Here is a 19,205-nt window from a genome sequence, read left to right as displayed (position 1 = left end):
TCCGTTTTTATTTACAATTTGTACTTTGTCCTAACTTTTTTGGAATCGGGGTTGTATCTGCAATATCATTATTGTATTAAAAATATAACAACAATAATAATAAGAAGAAATCATTTTTATAATATCATTATTGTATTAAAGGTAGACTGCCTTTCAGATTTTTCAAGTGTAGGTCATAAAAAAAATTTTCCCGACACCCAATTATTATTTTTGTTTAGTGGACCGAAAGCTACTGAATTCGAATCACAGACTTCCAATTTTAGTATTTTTTTTTAAAAAATAGAACAATGAATGAATATAGGACCACATGGCCCTAAATTCTCCGCTATTTTTTCCTGCTTCACTATGACCCAATTCATAGTGCATGACGTGGTGGGCTTTCCCCATTCGCGCAAGGCATTGTGGGATACAAATTTGAAACAGGAGAGAAAAATGGAGGGCGTGAGTGTGCGAATGAAACATGAACGACCGACTACAGTAACGGAAAGCGAGAAGAAAAGACGTTATGTTATATACGAAGGAAAGGAAACGCAGGACCAAACTAATAAATATCGGCGCTCAGCGAGCACCTCGGTGTGATCAGCTGTTCGTTTAGCGACAGAACGATGTAACTGTCAGTGCACGCTCAAAGGTAAACCTGTAGATGTGCATACTCACGGACTTCCTCTGTCTGCTTGACTGCGCGAAGCAAGCGATTTCATGCACATTATTTGCTTTAATCCCCTCAAATTAAATAACTTCCCAGCCACAGAATGGCCTGTTTTTTTTTTTTTAAGATAGTACAGAAATAAACATGTATCACAATGACCAAATTTCAGAGGGAACTAAATTTCACTGATTTTATGAAATCGAAAGGCCGTCTAGCTTTAAATTATTTGCAAAATATATCATTATTGTATTAAAATGTATTCAGTCTGTCAACAAAATTAGTTCCCAAAGAAGCCACAGCTGGATAGTGCATTCCAACGCATGGACTCACTGACGGTGTGTAGTTAGTGGAGTAATTGTTTTAATGTTTAAATGAACTATTGCTAGAACTGGAATTTATATAGCAAACACAGATAAGTGGAGTGATACAAACGGTGAAATGTCCCAGTATTATACTAAATATCAGCATTCTTCGAACACTGCTTCTCCAAGCAAATCCGTAGACTGGAACAAACTCTTGCATAACTGCTATTATTCTATCCATATTCACTGGATATGAGCAATCGCACGCTCTGATTGGCTACTCTGCTACTAGGCTATCAGCTCATATACAGTGAGTAGAGGAAAACAAAATGGCAGCGCATGTTGCTGAACCAACCGAGGACGAAATAAAAACTCAACTCGAAAACAAAACCCCAAAACACTGAAAAAAAATGAACAAAATATGGAATAAAAAGTATTTGTTGGTAAGAACGTCTCTTTTTATTTTTCAAGAATTATTATTATTATTATTATTATTATAGCATGTTACACAAATCGCTCCTGTCATTTCACCGGTTTGTTTACATTCTTCATCTCTAAGCATTAAAATTTGTGAATTTTTTTAGACTGGTTCAAAAGCTCAAAAAAGTTTGAAAATTACTCAAATGAAATGTCCAAGGAAGAATTCAATAAATGTCTAAAGCTATTCTATACCTCGGCACGACAGCAAGACGGCACGTTCCACAAAAAAACAACACCAAATTCAATTCCTGCAGCCACAGGTTTTTAAGAAGTCCGCCCAAGCGGAAATTATTTTGTCGGACGTTTTGTATAAAGTTTTTATTTATCGAATTTGCAAAAAATAAAAGTGCTCAATTTCTCAAAATCCATTGAATGTGGATAGAATAAAACAGTTATTCCACTCAATCTCGTCGTACATGGCTTACAGTGGTGCTTGAAAGTTTGTGAACCCTTTAGAATTTTCTATATTCTGCATAAATATGACCTAAAACATCATCAGATTTTCACACAAGTCCTAAAAGTAGATAAAGAGAACCCAGTGAAACAAATGAGACAAAAATATTATACTTGGTCATTTATTTACTGAGGAAAATGAGCCAATATTACATATCTGAGTGGCAAAAGTATGCGGACCTCAAGGATTAGCAGTTAATTTGGAGGTGAAATTAGAGTCAGGTGTTTTCAATCAGTGGGATGACAATCAGGTGTGAGTGGGCACCCAGTTTTATTTAAAGAACAGGGATCTATCAAAGTCTGATCTTCACAACACATGTTTGTGGAAGTGTATCATGGCACGAACAAAGGAGATTTCTGAGGACCTCAGAAAAAGCGTTGTTGATGCTCATCAGGCTGGAAAAGGTTACAAAACCATCTCTAAAGAGTTTGGACTCCACCAATCCACAGTCAGACAGATTGTGTACAAATGGAGGAAATTCAAGACCATTGTTACCCTCCCCAGGAGCGGTCGACCAACAAAGATCACTCCAAGAGCAAGGCATGTAATAGTCTGCGAGGTCACAAAGGACCCCAGGGTAACTTCTAAGCAACTGAAGGCCTCTCTCACACTGGCTAATGTTAATGTTAATGAGTCCACCATCAGGAGAACACTGAACAACAATGGTGTGCATGGCAGGGTTGCAAGGAGAAAGCCACTGCTCTCCAAAAAGAACATTGCTGCTTGTCTACAGTGTGCTAAAGATCACGTGGACAAGCCAGAAGGCTACTGGAAAAATGTTTTGTGGATGGATGAGACCAAAGTAGAACTTTTTGGTATAAATGAGAAGCGTTATGTTTGGAGAAAGGAAAACACTGCATTCCAGCATAAGAACCTTATCCCATCTGTGAAATATGGTGGTGGTAGTATCATGGTTTGGGCCGGTTTTACTGCATCTGGGCCAGGACGGCTTGCCATCATTGATGGAACAATGAATTCTGAATTATACCAGCAAATTCTAAAGGAAAATGTCAGGACATCTGTCCATGAACTGAATCTCAAGAGAAGGTGGGTCATGCGGCAAGACAATGACCCTAAGCACACAAGTCGTTCTACCAAAGAATGGTTAAAGAAGAATAAAGTTAATGTTTTGGAATGGCCAAGTCAAAGTCCTGACCTTAATCCAATCGAAATGTTGTGGAAGAACCTGAAGCGAGCAGTTCATGTGAGGAAACCCACCAACATCCCAGAGTTCAAGCACCACTGTATGGCGCTATGCACCTCGTTGGCCATCAGCTCATGTACGACTTGATTTCGTGGAATAACTTAATTATTTTAGACGAACAGTCTCAACAACAAGAGAAATTTATTTACTGCCTCTCAATAGGCTGCTTGGAGAAATTTTGATGCAATGGTCATCACCAACGGTACAGTGTGTGTGGAGTTTCCATGTTCTCCGTGTGCCTATGTGGGTTTCTTCCTGATACTCCAGTTTCCTCAAACAGTCCAAAGACATGCAGGTTGGGTTAACTGGCTACTCTAAATTACCCATAGGTGTGAAAGAGAGTGTGAATGGTTGTTGTTAGATGGGTAACCTGCCCAGGGTGTACGCTGCCTCTCGCCTGAAGTTAGCTGGGATCGGCTCCAGCTTCCCCTTTGACCCTGATGGATAAGTCATCACCAGCGTTGGCTTCAACAGCACTGTAATGGCCCTTTTCCACTACCCTTTTTCAGCTCGCTTCAGCTCACTTCAGCCCGACACGGCTCGCGTTTCGACTACCAAAAAACAGCACGACTCAGCTCGCTTCAGCCCTGCTTAGCCCCTAAAACTCGCACCGCTTTGGAGTGGGGCTGAAGCGAGCCAAACCGAGCCGAGTGAGGCTGGGGGCGTGAGCAGACACTTCCCTGTGCACTGATTGGTGAGGAGGAGTGTCCTCACATGCCCACACACGCCCCGCGAGCACGCTGGGATCTGTAAACACCGTAAACCCGGAAGAAGGAGAATTACGAATTACGAGAATTTCTGAAGCCTTATGCGCCTCGCCTCATCTATACGCTCTTGCCAGTATCTGTTGGTGTTGTCGGTGACAACAAGCCACAGCACCAAGACCAGCAAGACTAACGACTCCATGTCCTCCATGTTTATTGTTTACTATTCGGGTCGTGAGACGACCGCTTAAAAGGTCACTGATGTCACTGTTTGCGCTGCTTAACGACATCACGTGACGTCCACCCACTTTCGCTAACTCCACCCAATGTGTCCACCCACTTCCAGCCAGCACGGTTCAGCGCGGTTGTAGTCGAAATGCAACTCCAACAGCCCCACTCAGCTCGACTCAGCCCAACTCAGCACGGCATGGCTCAGCCCGACTCAGCCGCGTTTGTAGTGGAAAAGCGGCATAATTCTATTTAACTATATGTAACCCCATGTAAATATTAAATTATCAGTGTCAACATCTTTTCCTTAGTTTTTAATAGTTTCTTCATTTTCTTATGCGATTGCTTTTGGCCTCTGAGCCACATTGTGAGCACTTTCCATGAAATGTGCTAAACAGCACATTAATAAGTTATACTTAGTGAAATCCGTTTTTACAGTGGAACAGAACATCTGTGAGAGCATTCTCTTAAATACAGAAATAAAACAGTTCAAACACACACTCACTTCTTTTTTCATGTAATTTTCTTCCCATGTCTGTTTCTCTATTTCCAGCCGTTCCCGCAGAGCCTTCATTTCCACCTAAAAACAAAAACACGCCCCAACACAACATAAAGCCAGAGTTTATTTTGTCATCAGAAATGCATTACGGCTAATTAGTCAAGAAACATTAACATTCAGCAAATAATTCCTGAGTGCTGTGACTGGACAAGTGATCTAGACCAGAGAACCGGTGTGAAAACTAGAGAATGATGATACGCGTGTTAACTTTTCCTGTTCATACACGTTACGTTGCATTACAGGCATTTAGTAGATGCTCTTATCCAGAACGACGTACAACACAAGCCCGGGGAGCAGTTGGGGGTTAGGTGCCTTGCTCACGGGCACTTCAGCCATTCCTGCAGGTCCAGGGAATCAAACCAGCAACCTTTTGGTCCCAAAGCTGCTTCTCTAACCATTAGGTCATGGATTCCCCATGTGCATGTTTTATTTCTGAACACATTCTGCAGTTACTAAATGAGGGTCATGGAACTGAATCATTGATTTAATAAAGTAAACTGTGGTCTTGTCTAAAGCAAAGTGCTCATGATTTCAACAAGTAGCGGAGTTTATAAGTGTCCACGACTTACAGACATATTTTTTATGAAAAGAGTTTGCATGCAGATGTGAGAGATCTTGCCTTCACCACCCACAATTTTTTTTTTTAAATTGATGCATTGAAAATGAATATCGAGCTATGCCTTCTTAACCCTCCACCTTTTCAGAAAATGCAGGATATAAATTACTTCCAAATCACTTGAGACCATTACTATAATGGTCTCAAAAATCGATCATAATGATTTTTAAATTTTTTTTGTTCAGTAAACAATTTGGTTTACAATTTACTGTTCAACACAAAATCCCAAATTAACTAAAATGATTCTATCCACATTCACTGGATATGAGCAATCGCACGCTCCGATTGGATACTCTACTACTAGGATATCAGCTCATATACCGTGAGTAGAGAAAAAAATGGCAGTGTTTTGCTGAACCAACCGAAGGCGAAATAAAAACGACTCGAAAACAAAACCCCAAAAATTATCAAGTATTTAAAAGAAACAGAAATCATTAAAAATATATAGCCCCCCCCATATCTCCTGTTCCACACTCCAGCCCAGTTGGTGATGGTAAAGCACCTTTAAGCTGGTTTGCCGACCACCAAAAAAAACCCCAAACAAACAAACAAACAAACAAACAAACAAACAAAAAAAACTAAAGAAGAACCCCCCCCCCAAAAAAAAAATAAAAAAAGTAGCTGCTCTACTACTAGGCTATCAGTTTATATACCATGAGTAGAGAAAAACAAAATGGCGGCACGTGTTGCTGAGCCAACTGAGGAGGAAATAAAAACTCTACTCGAAAAAACCCTAAAAAGATACAAAAAAAAAAATATATATGAGTGATTCCACGCTTATGGGTACTAAAATGGGGACATGAACTTATTCACCTAAAACCATTTCTTTTTTTACCATCAGGTCACAAAACATGTAATCTTTAATGAATGATATGTTAAAAGATAACTTTAATTTTCTGAGATGTAATAAAAACATATTTATATGCCAAAGTCAAGCCTATGAGTTCCAAAATGATGTCTGTTACATTACTTCTGTTACGATTGTCCATCTCGCGTCTGTTACAAATTAATTACAATCTAGCTATATACCATGTTAATCTTATTGAAAGAATGTGTATGTTTATTCTACTACACATGTTTATTAATTATATTTGCTAAAACATCACCTTCCTATGTTTCAAAAAGTAATTCTACATTGTTAAAATTGAGAATATATATGTCCACAACACTTCTGTTACATTCTGACTTTGGCATATAAATATGCTTTTATTACATCTCAGAAAATTAAAGTTATCTTTTAACATATCATTCATTAAAGATTACATGTTTTGTGACCTGATGGTAAAAAAAGAAATGGTTTTAGGTGAATTTTTAAAAATAAGTTCATGTCCCCATTTCAGTACCCATAAGCATGGAATCACTCATTATATACATACACATATATATATATATATATATATATATATGGAATGAAAGTATTTGATGGTAAGAATGTATCTTGTTTTATTTTTCAAGAATTATCATCATCATATTTTTCACAAATTGCTCCAGTGAATTTCCAGTGAAAATCCAGTGAATGTGGATAGAATAAAACACTCACTCTCATTGTACATGGCTTATAGTCAACTCGGTGCTACGCGCCTCGTCGGCTATCAGCTCATGTACGACTTGATTTCATGGAATAACCTTTAAAGACTTTAGTTTCAAACTCCACCTTAGTTTTCTTAAAATTAGTGTCAGTGCATCGAGTGTCGGTCCTAAACTGTGTAAACCAAGAATATTGCTGTATTTTATAGAAAAAATCTATTTTCTATCCATTTGGTCAACATTAAAATATTTTAGACCTGTATGTTAATCTGAAATGTATAAAACCCCTGAATGTATAAACACACTGGACAAGTTATTATTATTATTATTATTATTATTATTATTATCAGTAATTTTTTCCATTTAAATTCATGTTATCATCCTGACACACACACTTTTTTTACTTTTTAAAATTAAATCAGTGATATTTAGAAAAAAGTTCTTGAATGTATTTTAAGTAATAAAAAAAAAAAATCTAAAAGACTCTAGATATGTCTCATCTCCTCTCATCTCATCATCTTCCGCTTATCCGGAGCCGGGTCGCGGAGGCAGCAGTCTGAGCATGGAAGCCCAAACTTCCCTCTCCCCAGACACCTCGGTCAGCTCCTCGGGAAGAACACCGAGGCGTTCCCAGGCCAGCAGAGAGACATAGTCCCTCCAGCGTGTCCTGGGTCTTCCCCGGGGCCTCCTCCCAGGGGGACATGCCTGGAACACCTCCCCAAGGAGGCGTCCAGGAGGCATCCGAAAGAGATGCCCGAGCCACCTCGGCTGATTCCTCTTGATGTGGAGGAGCAGCGGCTCTACTCCGAGCTCCTCCCGAGTGACTGTGCTTCTCACCCTATCTCTAAGAGAGCACCCAGCCACCCTGCGAAGGAAACTCATTTCGGCCGCTTGTATCCGCGATCTTGTTTGTTCGGTCATTACCCAAAGCTCATGACCATAGGTGAGAGTCGGAACGTAGATCGACTGGTATCTCGGGATCTTGTTCACGAGTGAGGGAAGGCTGGCGCGTGAGATCAACAGGCGGATCGGTGCAGCCTCCGCAGTGATGCGGTCGCTTTACCGGTCCGTCGTGGTGAAGGAGCTGAGCCAAAAGGCAAAGCTCTCGATTTACGGGTCTGTGGCAGCAGAGGCATGGTCAAGCGTCGGTCTGTGAATGGAGGGCGGAGTCAGGGAAGGTAAGTGGCAGAATCACTGCACCTGATGTGAGTTAACCCGTGTTTGTGTGTCTTCCCCAGTGACCGCGCCCTATAAAAGGAGAGAGAGAGCAGAGAAAGGGAGCTCTCTCCCGACCCGAATGCATGTGTGAGAGAGTGAATGAGCTGAAAAGCCACACATATCATTAAAAAAAAAAAAAAGTGTTTCTGAGAACTCTGCTCTGGCCTGCCGTGCTTCTGTGCTCCACCCACCTGCTCTGGTTCTACACGGTCGATCTACATTCCGACTCTAGGTATGTTTTTACATAATATATTCCTGAAAATGTTCATGCATAATTTAAACTGTGTGCATGGTTTATTCAGATGAGCAAAAATAAAACAAAACAAACAATACATGCCCACTTTCATTAGCACAAATATACAAAGCAGTTATCTCTTGCATTAGCATCATGACCTCCTGACTCAGATCCAATAACATAATGGTCTCTCTCGGCTTCTGGACCGCTCGCGTGAGCCAATCACTGACTCCCCGATAATGGTTTCGAGTCTCAATATACACTGTGTGCACAATTATTAGGCAAGTTGTATTCCTGATGATTAATTTTATCGTTGAACAAATACAGTGCTCTCAGTCAATCCAAATTGTTAATAAACCTAAAACCAGAATGATTAACAGAGGAAAAGGGAGTTTAGGCCTTCTCAGGGGAATATATAAGTGTGCAGAATTATTAGGCAACATTTTGTGTGCAGAATTATTATGCAACTAAATGAAAAGCTTAAAGTTTCCCATCTCACTTGTTTATTTTAATTTTCAGTGTAACAAATAACTCAGAATTAACAAATAAACACTTCTAGCATTTCAAAAATATTCAGTGACCAATATAGCCACCCTTCTTTTCAATAACTGCCATGAGCCTTCCATCCAGTCTGTTAGTTTTTTGATTTGTTGACGATCAACTTTTTGTGCAGGAGCAACCATGGCCTCCCAAATGCTATTCAGAGTGGTGTATTGTCTTCCCTCGCTGTAAATCTCATGCTTAAGAAGGGGCCACAAGTACTCAATAGGGTTTAAGTCAGGTGAGGAAGGGGGCCATGTCATTACTTTGTCATCTTTAAGGCCTTTGCGGGCTCGCCAAGCAGTGGAGTACTAGGGTGCATGTGATGGTGCATTGTTCTGCATAACAATCATGGCCTTCTTGAATGATGCAGACTTCTTCTCATACCACTGCTTGAAGAATGTATCTTTTAGAAACTGGCAGTAGGTTTGGGAGTTGATGTTAAGTCCATCTTCAACCTGAAATGGTCAAACTAGCTCATCCTTAATAATAGCAGCCCATGCCATTACCCCTCCACCACCTTGCTGGTGTCTGAGGCTACATCCACACGACAACGGCAACGAGATGTTATTTAAAAATATATCGCGTCCAAATGGGCAACAATCAGTAAAATATCAGGTCCATATGGCAACGCAACGCTTGCTGAAAACGATGCAATACACATGCCACACCTCTAGGGGCGCTGTAAGACGGTCCCTTCGGAGACACCAGAACAATAGAAGAAGTAACGACGCATGCGCATAAACTATTATGCGCAAGACCATATTAGCCACAAAGTCAGGAAAATCTGTTTGTAAAATTAAATTATAATGACCAAATACAATGAAAAGTATTTTTCCAGTCTCGCCTGTGAAAGGTAATCCCATGTGATCTCGTTTGGACAGAAAACCTGTTGGTACAGTTAAACGCAGCTAATCTTTATTCTCCGCTTTGACCTTTCCAAAATGGCGGCGAGGATGACGTTTGATTCTACGCGGAAGGCGGCGTCTTTAATGGTCCGGAATAAAGTGAATGATACACGTTGATGGAATTAATTTGTTGTTTCTCACATGTGAAAGGTAATCCCATATGATCTCGTTTGGACGGTAAACCTGTTGGTACAGTTAAAACGCAGCTAATCTTTATTCTCCGCTTTGACCTCTCCAATATGGCGGCGAGGATGACGTATGATTCTACGCGGAAGGCGGCGTCTTTAATGGTCCGGAATAAATTGGATTAATTTGCTCCTCTACGCCCTTTTTAAGGAATGTATTGTCGGACTTAAATCAACATCTGAAGAGGTGAGATCGCTCCTTTTTTCCCCTATTTTTGCTGGCGGGATTGCACCATTACACAATAAATATTCACAGTGAAAATATTTTGTAAGCGCGTTTCATGAACCAAGTTATAGGATTTGTTGACAACTCACATCGCATCGCAATGAGAAGCTCATTGGCACTACTGGTGTTAAGAATCAGACCATTTCATAAATGAATATTTTGCTGTAGAGCTGCAGTGTTTGTACAATTGCATGTTTTTGCTTCACTATTACTGTCACTATTCTGCTTCTTGCATTACTACTGTGAACTAACACTGAACATAATAATAATAATAATAATAATAATATCCAAGCTCGTGTTTCACTCTCACTAGTGCTCTGTAAGGCTTTTTCCTGGTGATATTCGTTACACTTCTACCCGGCGTGAAGCACTCACAGTCATGTGGTTGTGACGTCATCGTAAACAAATCCGTTTTACTCATCCAGACGACTTCACAACGGCAACGTTGCCAGATCTTTCCACTCTGGAACCCGTTCTCAAAAAGATTGCGTTTTGGGCACCCAAAACGCCGGTGCCGTGTGGACGCCAGGCCTAAACGATAAGCAATTGTATCGGAGTCACCTGGATCCATTGCCGTGTGGACAGGGCCTAAGTCAAAGTGCCCTGTGTCCATTAGTTATCCAGCTATGGGCCCATCCATCTGGTCTATCCAGAGTCACTCTCATTTCATCCGTCCATAAAACCTTTGGAAAATCTGTCTTCAGATATTTCTTGGCCCAATCTTCACATTTCAACTTGTGAGTCTAGTTTAGTGGTGGTCGTGTTTCAGCCTTCCTTACCTTGGCCATGTCTCTGAGCACCGAACACCTTGTCCTTCTGGACACTCCAGGTCGGTTGCAGTTCTAGAATATTGTGGCACTGGAGGATAATGGGTTCCTGGTAGCTTCATGTTTAATCCTTCTCAAGTCTTTTGCGGTTAATTTGGCTACGTTCACACTGCAAGCTGAAGTGACTCAAATCCGATCTTTTCGCCCATATGTGACCTGTATCCGATCTTTTATTGACAATATGAACGACACAGATCCGATTTTTTCAAATCCGACCCAGGCCGTTTGGATATGTGGTGCTAATTCCGATTCCTATCCGCTCTTTTCATATGCGACTTCAGTCTGAACCGCCAGGTCGCATTCATCCGACTTACACGTCATCAACAAGCCACAAACGTCACTATTCTGCGCTGAAGTAGGCGGCGGGTCTCTCAAAAAAGTTACAACAACATGGCGCATAATCACGGGCGCAGATAGAGGGGGGGACGAGTCCCACCCAGATTTAAATTCACCTCGCTCGGTCCCCCCCACTTATAGGGAGGAAAAAACGTTTATGCTGTCTTTCTTTGCATAAGGCAAACCTCACGGAAAAATCAAAAGACTAATTACCATTCGGTTTATTGAGGTGCACAGCAGTGTATACATAGTTGCAACAACTCACATAAAACAAAACAAAGACTGATATTCGGTTGGTTGAGCTGCGCAGACTGCACAGGTTGCGAGCTCGAGCTTGGTTGCTATGGTTACTAACAACAAGTTTGACAGGCATGTTGGGGTTGGTTTGCTGGCAGCTTTGTCCCCCCCCCCAGTTTTTTGTCCCCCCCAGTTCAAAAAACGTATCTGCGCCCCTGCGCATGACATCAATGCGAGGGACGCTTCGGGCTGTGAAGGTTCTGAATCTTCTCAATGGAAGGACGCAGAGGTTAGGGAGCAGATTTCCATTTGGGGGGATGCAGCTATTCAAGCTAGATTGGATGGGTCATACCGCAACCGGGCGGTTTTACTTCCGTAAACACTGGCCATGCTCACTGCGTGTGACGTCGTCGTATCCTGCAGTGCGCATGCGGAACACTTTTAGGTCGCTTTTCGTTCATACTGAGGATCACATACAAGTCGCATATATTTGTTAATGTGAACGACCTCACAAAAAAATCGGATTTCACAAAAAAATCGGAATTGAGCATTAAGCCTTGCAGTGTGAACGTAGCGTATGTGTCTTTTCTTCTCCACACATTTTTTGCGACCCTGTTGACTATTTGCAACAAAACGTTTGATTGTTCTGTGCTCACATTTCTATAGCTTAGCTATTTCAAGAGTGCTGCATTCCTCTGATAGGCATTTTACAATTTTTGTCTTTTCAGTGTCTGTTAAATCTCTTTTTTGGCCCATTTTGCCTGAGATAAAGAAGCTGCCTAATAATTATGCACACCTTAATAGAGGGTATTAATGACTTTAGGTCACACCCTCCCTCATTACACAAATAAATACCACCTGAGAATGCTTAAATCCAATTAGCATTCAAGTGTATCTAGCTTGCGGTTGGAAAACATGCACAGAAATAATGGTAGGGTCAAAGTACTCACTTACCTAATAATTGTGCACACAGTGTACTATGTCTGCCCTTTCCAGAGAAAATGGGAGTGTGCAACTCAATCCAGTTATACTAATCCAGTTCTCAGGTTTGTTATGCAATGAAAGAAGAACAGGGCCAAGTAGAGCACTTGTAGTCTGCAGCTGTAGCGTGCAGTGAGCAGTGTATAGTAGTGTGTTGTCGGAGTTTGTCTGTGCACTGATACCCCTTTTCCACCAAATCAGTTCCAGGGCTGGTTCGGAGCCAGTGCTGGTGCACAACTCGTTCAACTTGCGAGCCAGCTGAGAACCAGTTTGCTTTTCCATCGCTCGCGGTGCTAAGAGAAGACACGTCATTACGTCGCTGTATACGTCAGTTACGTCGTTGTATACGTCATTACGTCGTTGTATACGTCAGTTACGTTTGCATAAACCTTGGCGCGAATATCGAAGCAAAAACAACGCAGAAGAAGCAGCAGCAGCAACAACAAAAATAATAATAATAATAATGGATGACTTCACGTTTGTACATCTGCTGCTTCTTGTCGCTTAAAAATGGCGATCTTTCGCAGTTTTAACAACTCCGCCCCCCCCACTGACGTAAGCGGTTCTTTCCTCTGGCCCAGCAGAGAGTTGGTGCTAGCCTGGAACCGGTTTTTCTGGCCCCAGAGCCAGTTCTTTGTCAGTGGAAACAGAAAACCCGGTTCCAAACTAAGCACTGGCCCCGAACCAGCCCTGGAACTGCTTTGGTGGAAAAGGGGCATGAGAGAATAAATCTTTCCAGATTTCCATGTGCAGCATGACACACATATAACAACATACAATGTTTTACAATTCTCATCTCATCTCATTATCTCTAGCCGCTTTATCCTTCTACAGGGTCGCAGGCGAGCTGGAGCCTATCCCAGCTGACTACGGGCAAAAGGCGGGGTACACCCTGGAGAAGTCGTCAGGTCATCACAGGGCTGACACATAGACACAGACAACCATTCACACTCACATTCACACCTACGGTCAATTTAGAGTCACCAGTTAACCTAACCTGCATGTCTTTGGACTGTGGGGGAAACCGGAGCACCCGGAGGAAACCCACGCGGACACGGGGAGAACATGCAAACTCCACACAGAAAGGCCCTCGCCGGCCACGGGGCTCGAACCCGGACCTTCTTGCTGTGAGGCGACAGCGCTAACCACTACACCACCGTGCCGCCGTTTTACAATTCTGTTTAATTTTTCTAAACAACCTTCGGAAATAAAACAGCAAATTTGTCTACACTTGTGCTTTCAGGGTTTTACCTGGTGCCGCCTCTCCTGCTCCTCTCGGCTCTTCTCCAGCTCTTCCCTAAGAGTGCGATTAGCCAGGGAGCTACTGTTCTCCAACTGAGTCTTCAACACCTCCAGCTCAGCATGCTGCCTGCAATACACATACACACTCAGGTGAGCTTAAAGGGGAACTGAAGGCAATTTTTTTATTATCAAAATTCTATTTCTCATTTTATTAAATATAGGAATGCATTTCTGACAGCTATTTTGTCACTGCTATAGCAAGTTTTGAGTGGTTGAAATATGCTACGTAATGTATCAGTCCTTTCGCCCGTAGTCAGCTGGGATAGGCTCCAGCTTGCCTGCGACCCTGTAGAACAGGATAAAGCGGCTAGAGATAATGAGATGAGATGAGAGATATATGTGACCCCTCACCGAATCCAGGGACACATGTCGGCCGAAACGAATCAGAGATAATCGCAAAAGAAGCATTTTTTTTTTTAAATTTGTGATTTTTGTTTTTTTCCATCATGTGCAAGTTGAGATCTTGAAGAATGCAATCAGTATTTCAGATAATAGATTGTTTTGTTGGAAAAGCATACATTTTTTGTTGCAAATTGTCTCGTTTTTGTCAGGACTGTAGCCTGCTGGGGGGTGTGGGTAAATTACCATATGGGCCATTCACATGATGATTTAAGTCTTTTGTTTTTTTTTTTCCGCGAATCAGCTGTATGATCCGAGCTGAGCGCATGGCTACTTAACTGCATACAGGCGTGTGATTTCACTATGGAATGAGTTACTAAACAGAGCGCAGAGGACCTGACACACCGCGAAGCAAACAGACACTCTGTATTTACATCGGAGATAACACATTTCTAGCAAAAAAAAAAAAAAACGCAACCTCGTTTTCCAGATTGAATGGAATACTTGAATGATCGGATGATACACGGACCGTTCTAGGATTACATTCCATCGGAGGCATTGGTGTGTGCAAGGCGCCGTTTCTCTTTCTGATGGGGTAAGTTTATTAATCTAAGGCTGTGTGGTTATTTTTGCATGTAACGGAGAGTGTTGTGGTTTGGTTAAGCCTAGGTCACAACCGGACGTACGATTTTTTGGCCGTGTGATTTTTGGCGTTTCCCAAATCGCTGCGGTTTTTTTTTGGTTCACGGAGAAAGACGCGCGTTGGCCATAAGTTTGTCTTGCAACCTGAAAAAAAACGTAAGCGCCCGTAGAGTTTGTTTGACATGACAAAGAACCTCTGCGGCCGGTCTGCGGCCAGACTACGGCTCGAAAATCAGCACATCACACGCACACTCTCGTGCTTTTCACACGCGCGCTCTCATGCGTTTCACGCGCGCGCTCTCCGTGTGTTTCTTGCGTTTTTTGCATGCAGACCGGCTGTAGGAGCACGTACGGCCGGTTGTGACCGAGGCTTTACATTAAACTAGTGTTGTGTTAGTTGTGTCATCATCGTGCTATCTTTCTTACGGTGTGAGTAATTTTTCAACCACAAAACGTTAAAGTATACTTTAGGACTTATTTTTGTACTTCATAATTGTGTTGGGCATACTTTGCATGGAAGGAAAATTGACGTGGTGATCTTTGTTTACATGAAAGTAGTATCGTGCTAGCTAGTAGGGGGTAGGGCTTTCCTTAATGTCATGCAAATGAGCACCATTATGTGCCCGCCCTACACCCAGAGTAGCTGAGATGGAAAACTTTGAGGGCGATTTTCTCCCTTTTCTGTTTTAAGAAGTATACACTTTCAAAAGGCCACACATTCTTCAAATATTGTCAGATCTCCACATGGAAGGCATCATTGGAAAGCTTAGAAACTGTACTTTCTGAATCTGTCAATAAATCAAAATGCCCCCCCGGCAGACATGTGTCCCTGGATTCTGTGATCTGCCACATATCAGTCCATATGCCAAAGCAACGGCCGTAAACGAGATTCGCTGAGACCTGTGCGAGACATCGTAGGACGGAAGTAAAACGTACAGCGCAAATCAAAGTGACCAACATCTGCCAACATGGTCAAAAGACGTGCGCACCCTCTTTCGAATGCTGACGTAATCAAGCTGGAAGTTTTCCGTGTCCAAAATCGCTCCTTACTCACTATATAGGGCACTATAATAGTGGGGACGCCATTTTATAGCGCTGTCCAAAACCTTAGTGAGGATTATTTACACCCTATATAGTGGGCTCAAAGTATCCCACAATGCATCATGAAAAGTAGTGTACAATAATGGTCACTAACCAAAGCAATATACCCCATCATGCATTGTGGTCGCGCTGAAAGAAATCAAATTAAAAGTCTCAAATTTGATTTAATAAAAGGCAGCGGCAAAGAAGAACGTATTCAGTCCTGATTTAAAAGAACTGAAAGATGCAGCTACTTTGTATTGATTAATGTGGGACATACGCTCAGTATAATATGGATTTATCACAAAAACACATGCATGTGTTTATTATTTTGAAAACCAACCAGCCGACTGATCTTAATTCATTTAAACCAATGGTTCTAAGTTGTATGGAATAATCTCAATCACTGATGAAGCTGGCAAATCTGACTAATCCAAACTAATCCAAACTAAAGTGGTGTTTACATTAGACCGTATCCGTCTCGTTTTCGTCGCGGATGCACTGTCCGTGCACATTAAAACGCCGGGAAACGACTCCACAGGCGGAACAACTTGAATCGGCCAGGGCCCACGTATTCAACCCAGTTCGTATCTGATCCGGTGCTGTGTAAACATTGAGATACGAGGAAACGTAGTGCTGAGCTCTAGCTGACGTCGTCATTGGACGACGTCACTGTGACATCCACCTTCCTGATTCGCTGGCGTTGGTCATGCCACGTTGGTCATGTGATGCGACTGCTGAAAAACGGCGCGGACTACAGGAAACGACACACAGCGGCTCAGTCCCGAATCACTGCTCGTGCGCTTCACTCGCGCGCTCTGTGAGCTGCGCAGGGCCGGAGTGCGCACCCTCCAGAGGGCACTCGCTGTTCAGGGCGGAGTGATTTGGAGCGCAGGAGGAAGCGCTGAGCCGCACTGAGGTTTATTTACACATTTCAACTTATTTACCTCCTTCAGGCGCTTAAACTCAGTGAGAACATGAACATCACAGCCAGGTGTGTTTATCTGCTGGAGAAGGTGTTCGCTTGCCATCCTTCCGCTTGCAAGTGGTGAGTGACTTGTGCATGCCCGATATGCACTGGGATCATGTGACGTGCCGTCTAATTAGTCATGTGATTAGCGTATCCGTGTATTGGCGTTGCTGTGTGCACGCGAATCGTTTTAAAAACGTTAATCTGATGATCCGCTGATACGGTCTAATGTAAACCCCACCATAGACACAGACAACCATTCACACTCACATTCACACCTACGGTCAATTTAGAGTCACCAGTTAACCTAACCTGCATGTCTTTGGACTGTGGGGGAAACCGGAGCACCCGGAGGAAACCCACACAGATAACATGCAAACTCCACTGGGCTCGAACCCAGAACCTTCTTGCTGTGAGGTGACTGTGCTAACCACTACACCACTATGCCACCCCTAGTATAGACATTCAAATCTAATATATATTTAATCACTGGCTAAAACACTGGCTAGTGTTAATAAATGATCCCACGTTATTTTTAAAAAAAATAAGTGCTGGATAGCGGCACGGTGGTGTAGTGGTTAGCGCTGTCGCCTCACAGCAAGAAGGTCCGGGTTCGAGCCCCGTGGCCGACGAGGGCCTTTCTATGCAGAGTTTGCATGTTCTCCCGGTGTCCGCGTGGGTTTCCTCCGGGTGCTCCGGTTTCCCCCACAGTCCAAAGACATGCAGGTTAGGTTAACTGGTGACTCTAAATTGACCGTAGGTGTGAATGTGAGTGTGAATGGTTGTCTGTGTCTGTGTCAGCCCTGTGATGACCTGGCGACTTGTCCAGGGTGTACCCCGCCTTTCTCCCGTAGTCAGCTGGGATAGGCTCCAGCTTGCCTGCGACCTTGTAGAACAGGATAAAGCGGCTAGAGATAATGAGTCAACTATTCAGTGACTGTGCCTGTATTATAATCTCAAAAGTTTGAGCTCTTTACATAAAACACATTCAAAGTGAACTTCACACTTGGCACACTTCCCACATCAGCGCCGGATACAGTGTAGCTGTCGAACCGGTTTTCCTGCCTTCCGGAATTTGACCTTGCAAAGTGCCACCGATTTTATAATTCGCATCATCTGATAATTCGCTGCTGAAATCATTTCCCAGATGCGCATCTTTTTTTTCCCGAGGTTCAGAATCCAGGCTAACAAGTATGTTTACATCGGCTCCGCTTAACTTCCAGTACCTGGCTGTCAACGAATTTACATCACATCCTGGACACCATATTGGTTGCCCATGTGCGAGAATACTTTGTGGTTTTAGTCTTTTAAGCTTGTGATAGCCAATCAGGTGGCTGCACTTGTGTGTGTTATTGTATTTAAGGCTTGTACGATCGATATCGATCATGTTTAAATGCTGGACCCTTTACGCTTGGCTCGGTCAGCAGCACAGTGCCAAATGCATAAAGATCACCTGATTATTTTATTTTTAATGCAAAGCCTAAAAAGGTGTATGAATGCTAAGCTTGACCTTGTAGCTTGTTGGGCAAGTCGCTCCTTTTCATCAGCAACTTCCTTGTAGAGCCGCCTCCTCTGCTGCTGTAAGGCATTCTCTTCTTCCTGCAGCTGCTTCTCAAACCTACCGTAACACACACACACACACACACAGTTAAACACAGCCCAGCCGTACAACTATAATTATGAAGAAGAATTCAAGATGAATAGCTTAGAAATATCATGGTATGGAAATACAATCCTTGAGATAATCTCTCATCAACTGGCTAGGTATTTTCCTTTCAATCCTTTCACGGGTGCTGGAAACTATTAAAAGATTAAATTACTAATGCTAATGTAATTTATATTCTTGATATTAGGGCTGTGCCGATAGACGATGCCATCGTCCATCGACGATGGTGGTCATCCATCACGATGGAGAGCCACCATCGTGATACCACGCCCCCTCCTGTCATAATCATGCATATACGGTATCATCTGGGCCTGTTTAACCTAAAAAGTTAGTTTTTTGTTAGTTTAGTTAGTTAGTTTTGTTTAATATATAAATATATAACATATTATAAATACATAATTATATAAATCATTATAAAGTAATATCCTATTACCGCTTGTTCCCGTAGGCTATGGTGCAGGGACGTGCTAGTGAACATAACATGTGGTTACACAAATACAGTATGCTACTAATAATACATTTTGACTTCATTTTTTAGCCTACACTATACTTTTAATGTAAAATTTGTCATGTTGTTCAAACAAATAGCCACTATTAACAACTTCAGTCGGGAAATATTGCACCTTATCAAACGGCAGTGAAGCGCAGACTTCGGCAGAAGTCAAATAACTTTAATCTGGTAAATAGGCCTATACTTTCAGACTCAAAATGGTCCACTCTAAGCCATAATGTCAAACCAAATGGAAGAATGAAGGTGATTCTGATAAATGTAAAGACAGTAAAAAAATAT

The 19,205-nt window shown here is 42.3% G+C and overlaps 1 protein-coding gene across 2 annotated transcripts in view; it reads right to left on the bottom strand.

Moving 5' to 3' along the window:
* Positions 1–19,205, bottom strand: part of cep131 (centrosomal protein 131) — a 103,553-nt gene that overhangs the window by 25,025 nt on the left and 59,323 nt on the right. For both annotated transcript variants that reach the window (XM_060940239.1, XM_060940240.1), the window contains 3 exons: positions 18,260–18,367; positions 13,668–13,785; positions 4,527–4,601 (listed from right to left, as the gene is read on the bottom strand). In XM_060940239.1, the coding sequence (XP_060796222.1) occupies positions 4,527–4,601; positions 13,668–13,785; positions 18,260–18,367 (301 nt within the window). The remainder of the gene's footprint in view (positions 1–4,526; positions 4,602–13,667; positions 13,786–18,259; positions 18,368–19,205) is intronic.

Source organism: Neoarius graeffei, chromosome 14 (genome assembly GCF_027579695.1).
Source record: "Neoarius graeffei isolate fNeoGra1 chromosome 14, fNeoGra1.pri, whole genome shotgun sequence".
Lineage (NCBI taxonomy): Eukaryota > Metazoa > Chordata > Actinopteri > Siluriformes > Ariidae > Neoarius > Neoarius graeffei.
The sequence above is the reverse complement of the archived record's forward strand: the minus strand, read 5'-3'. Positions and strand labels throughout refer to the sequence as shown.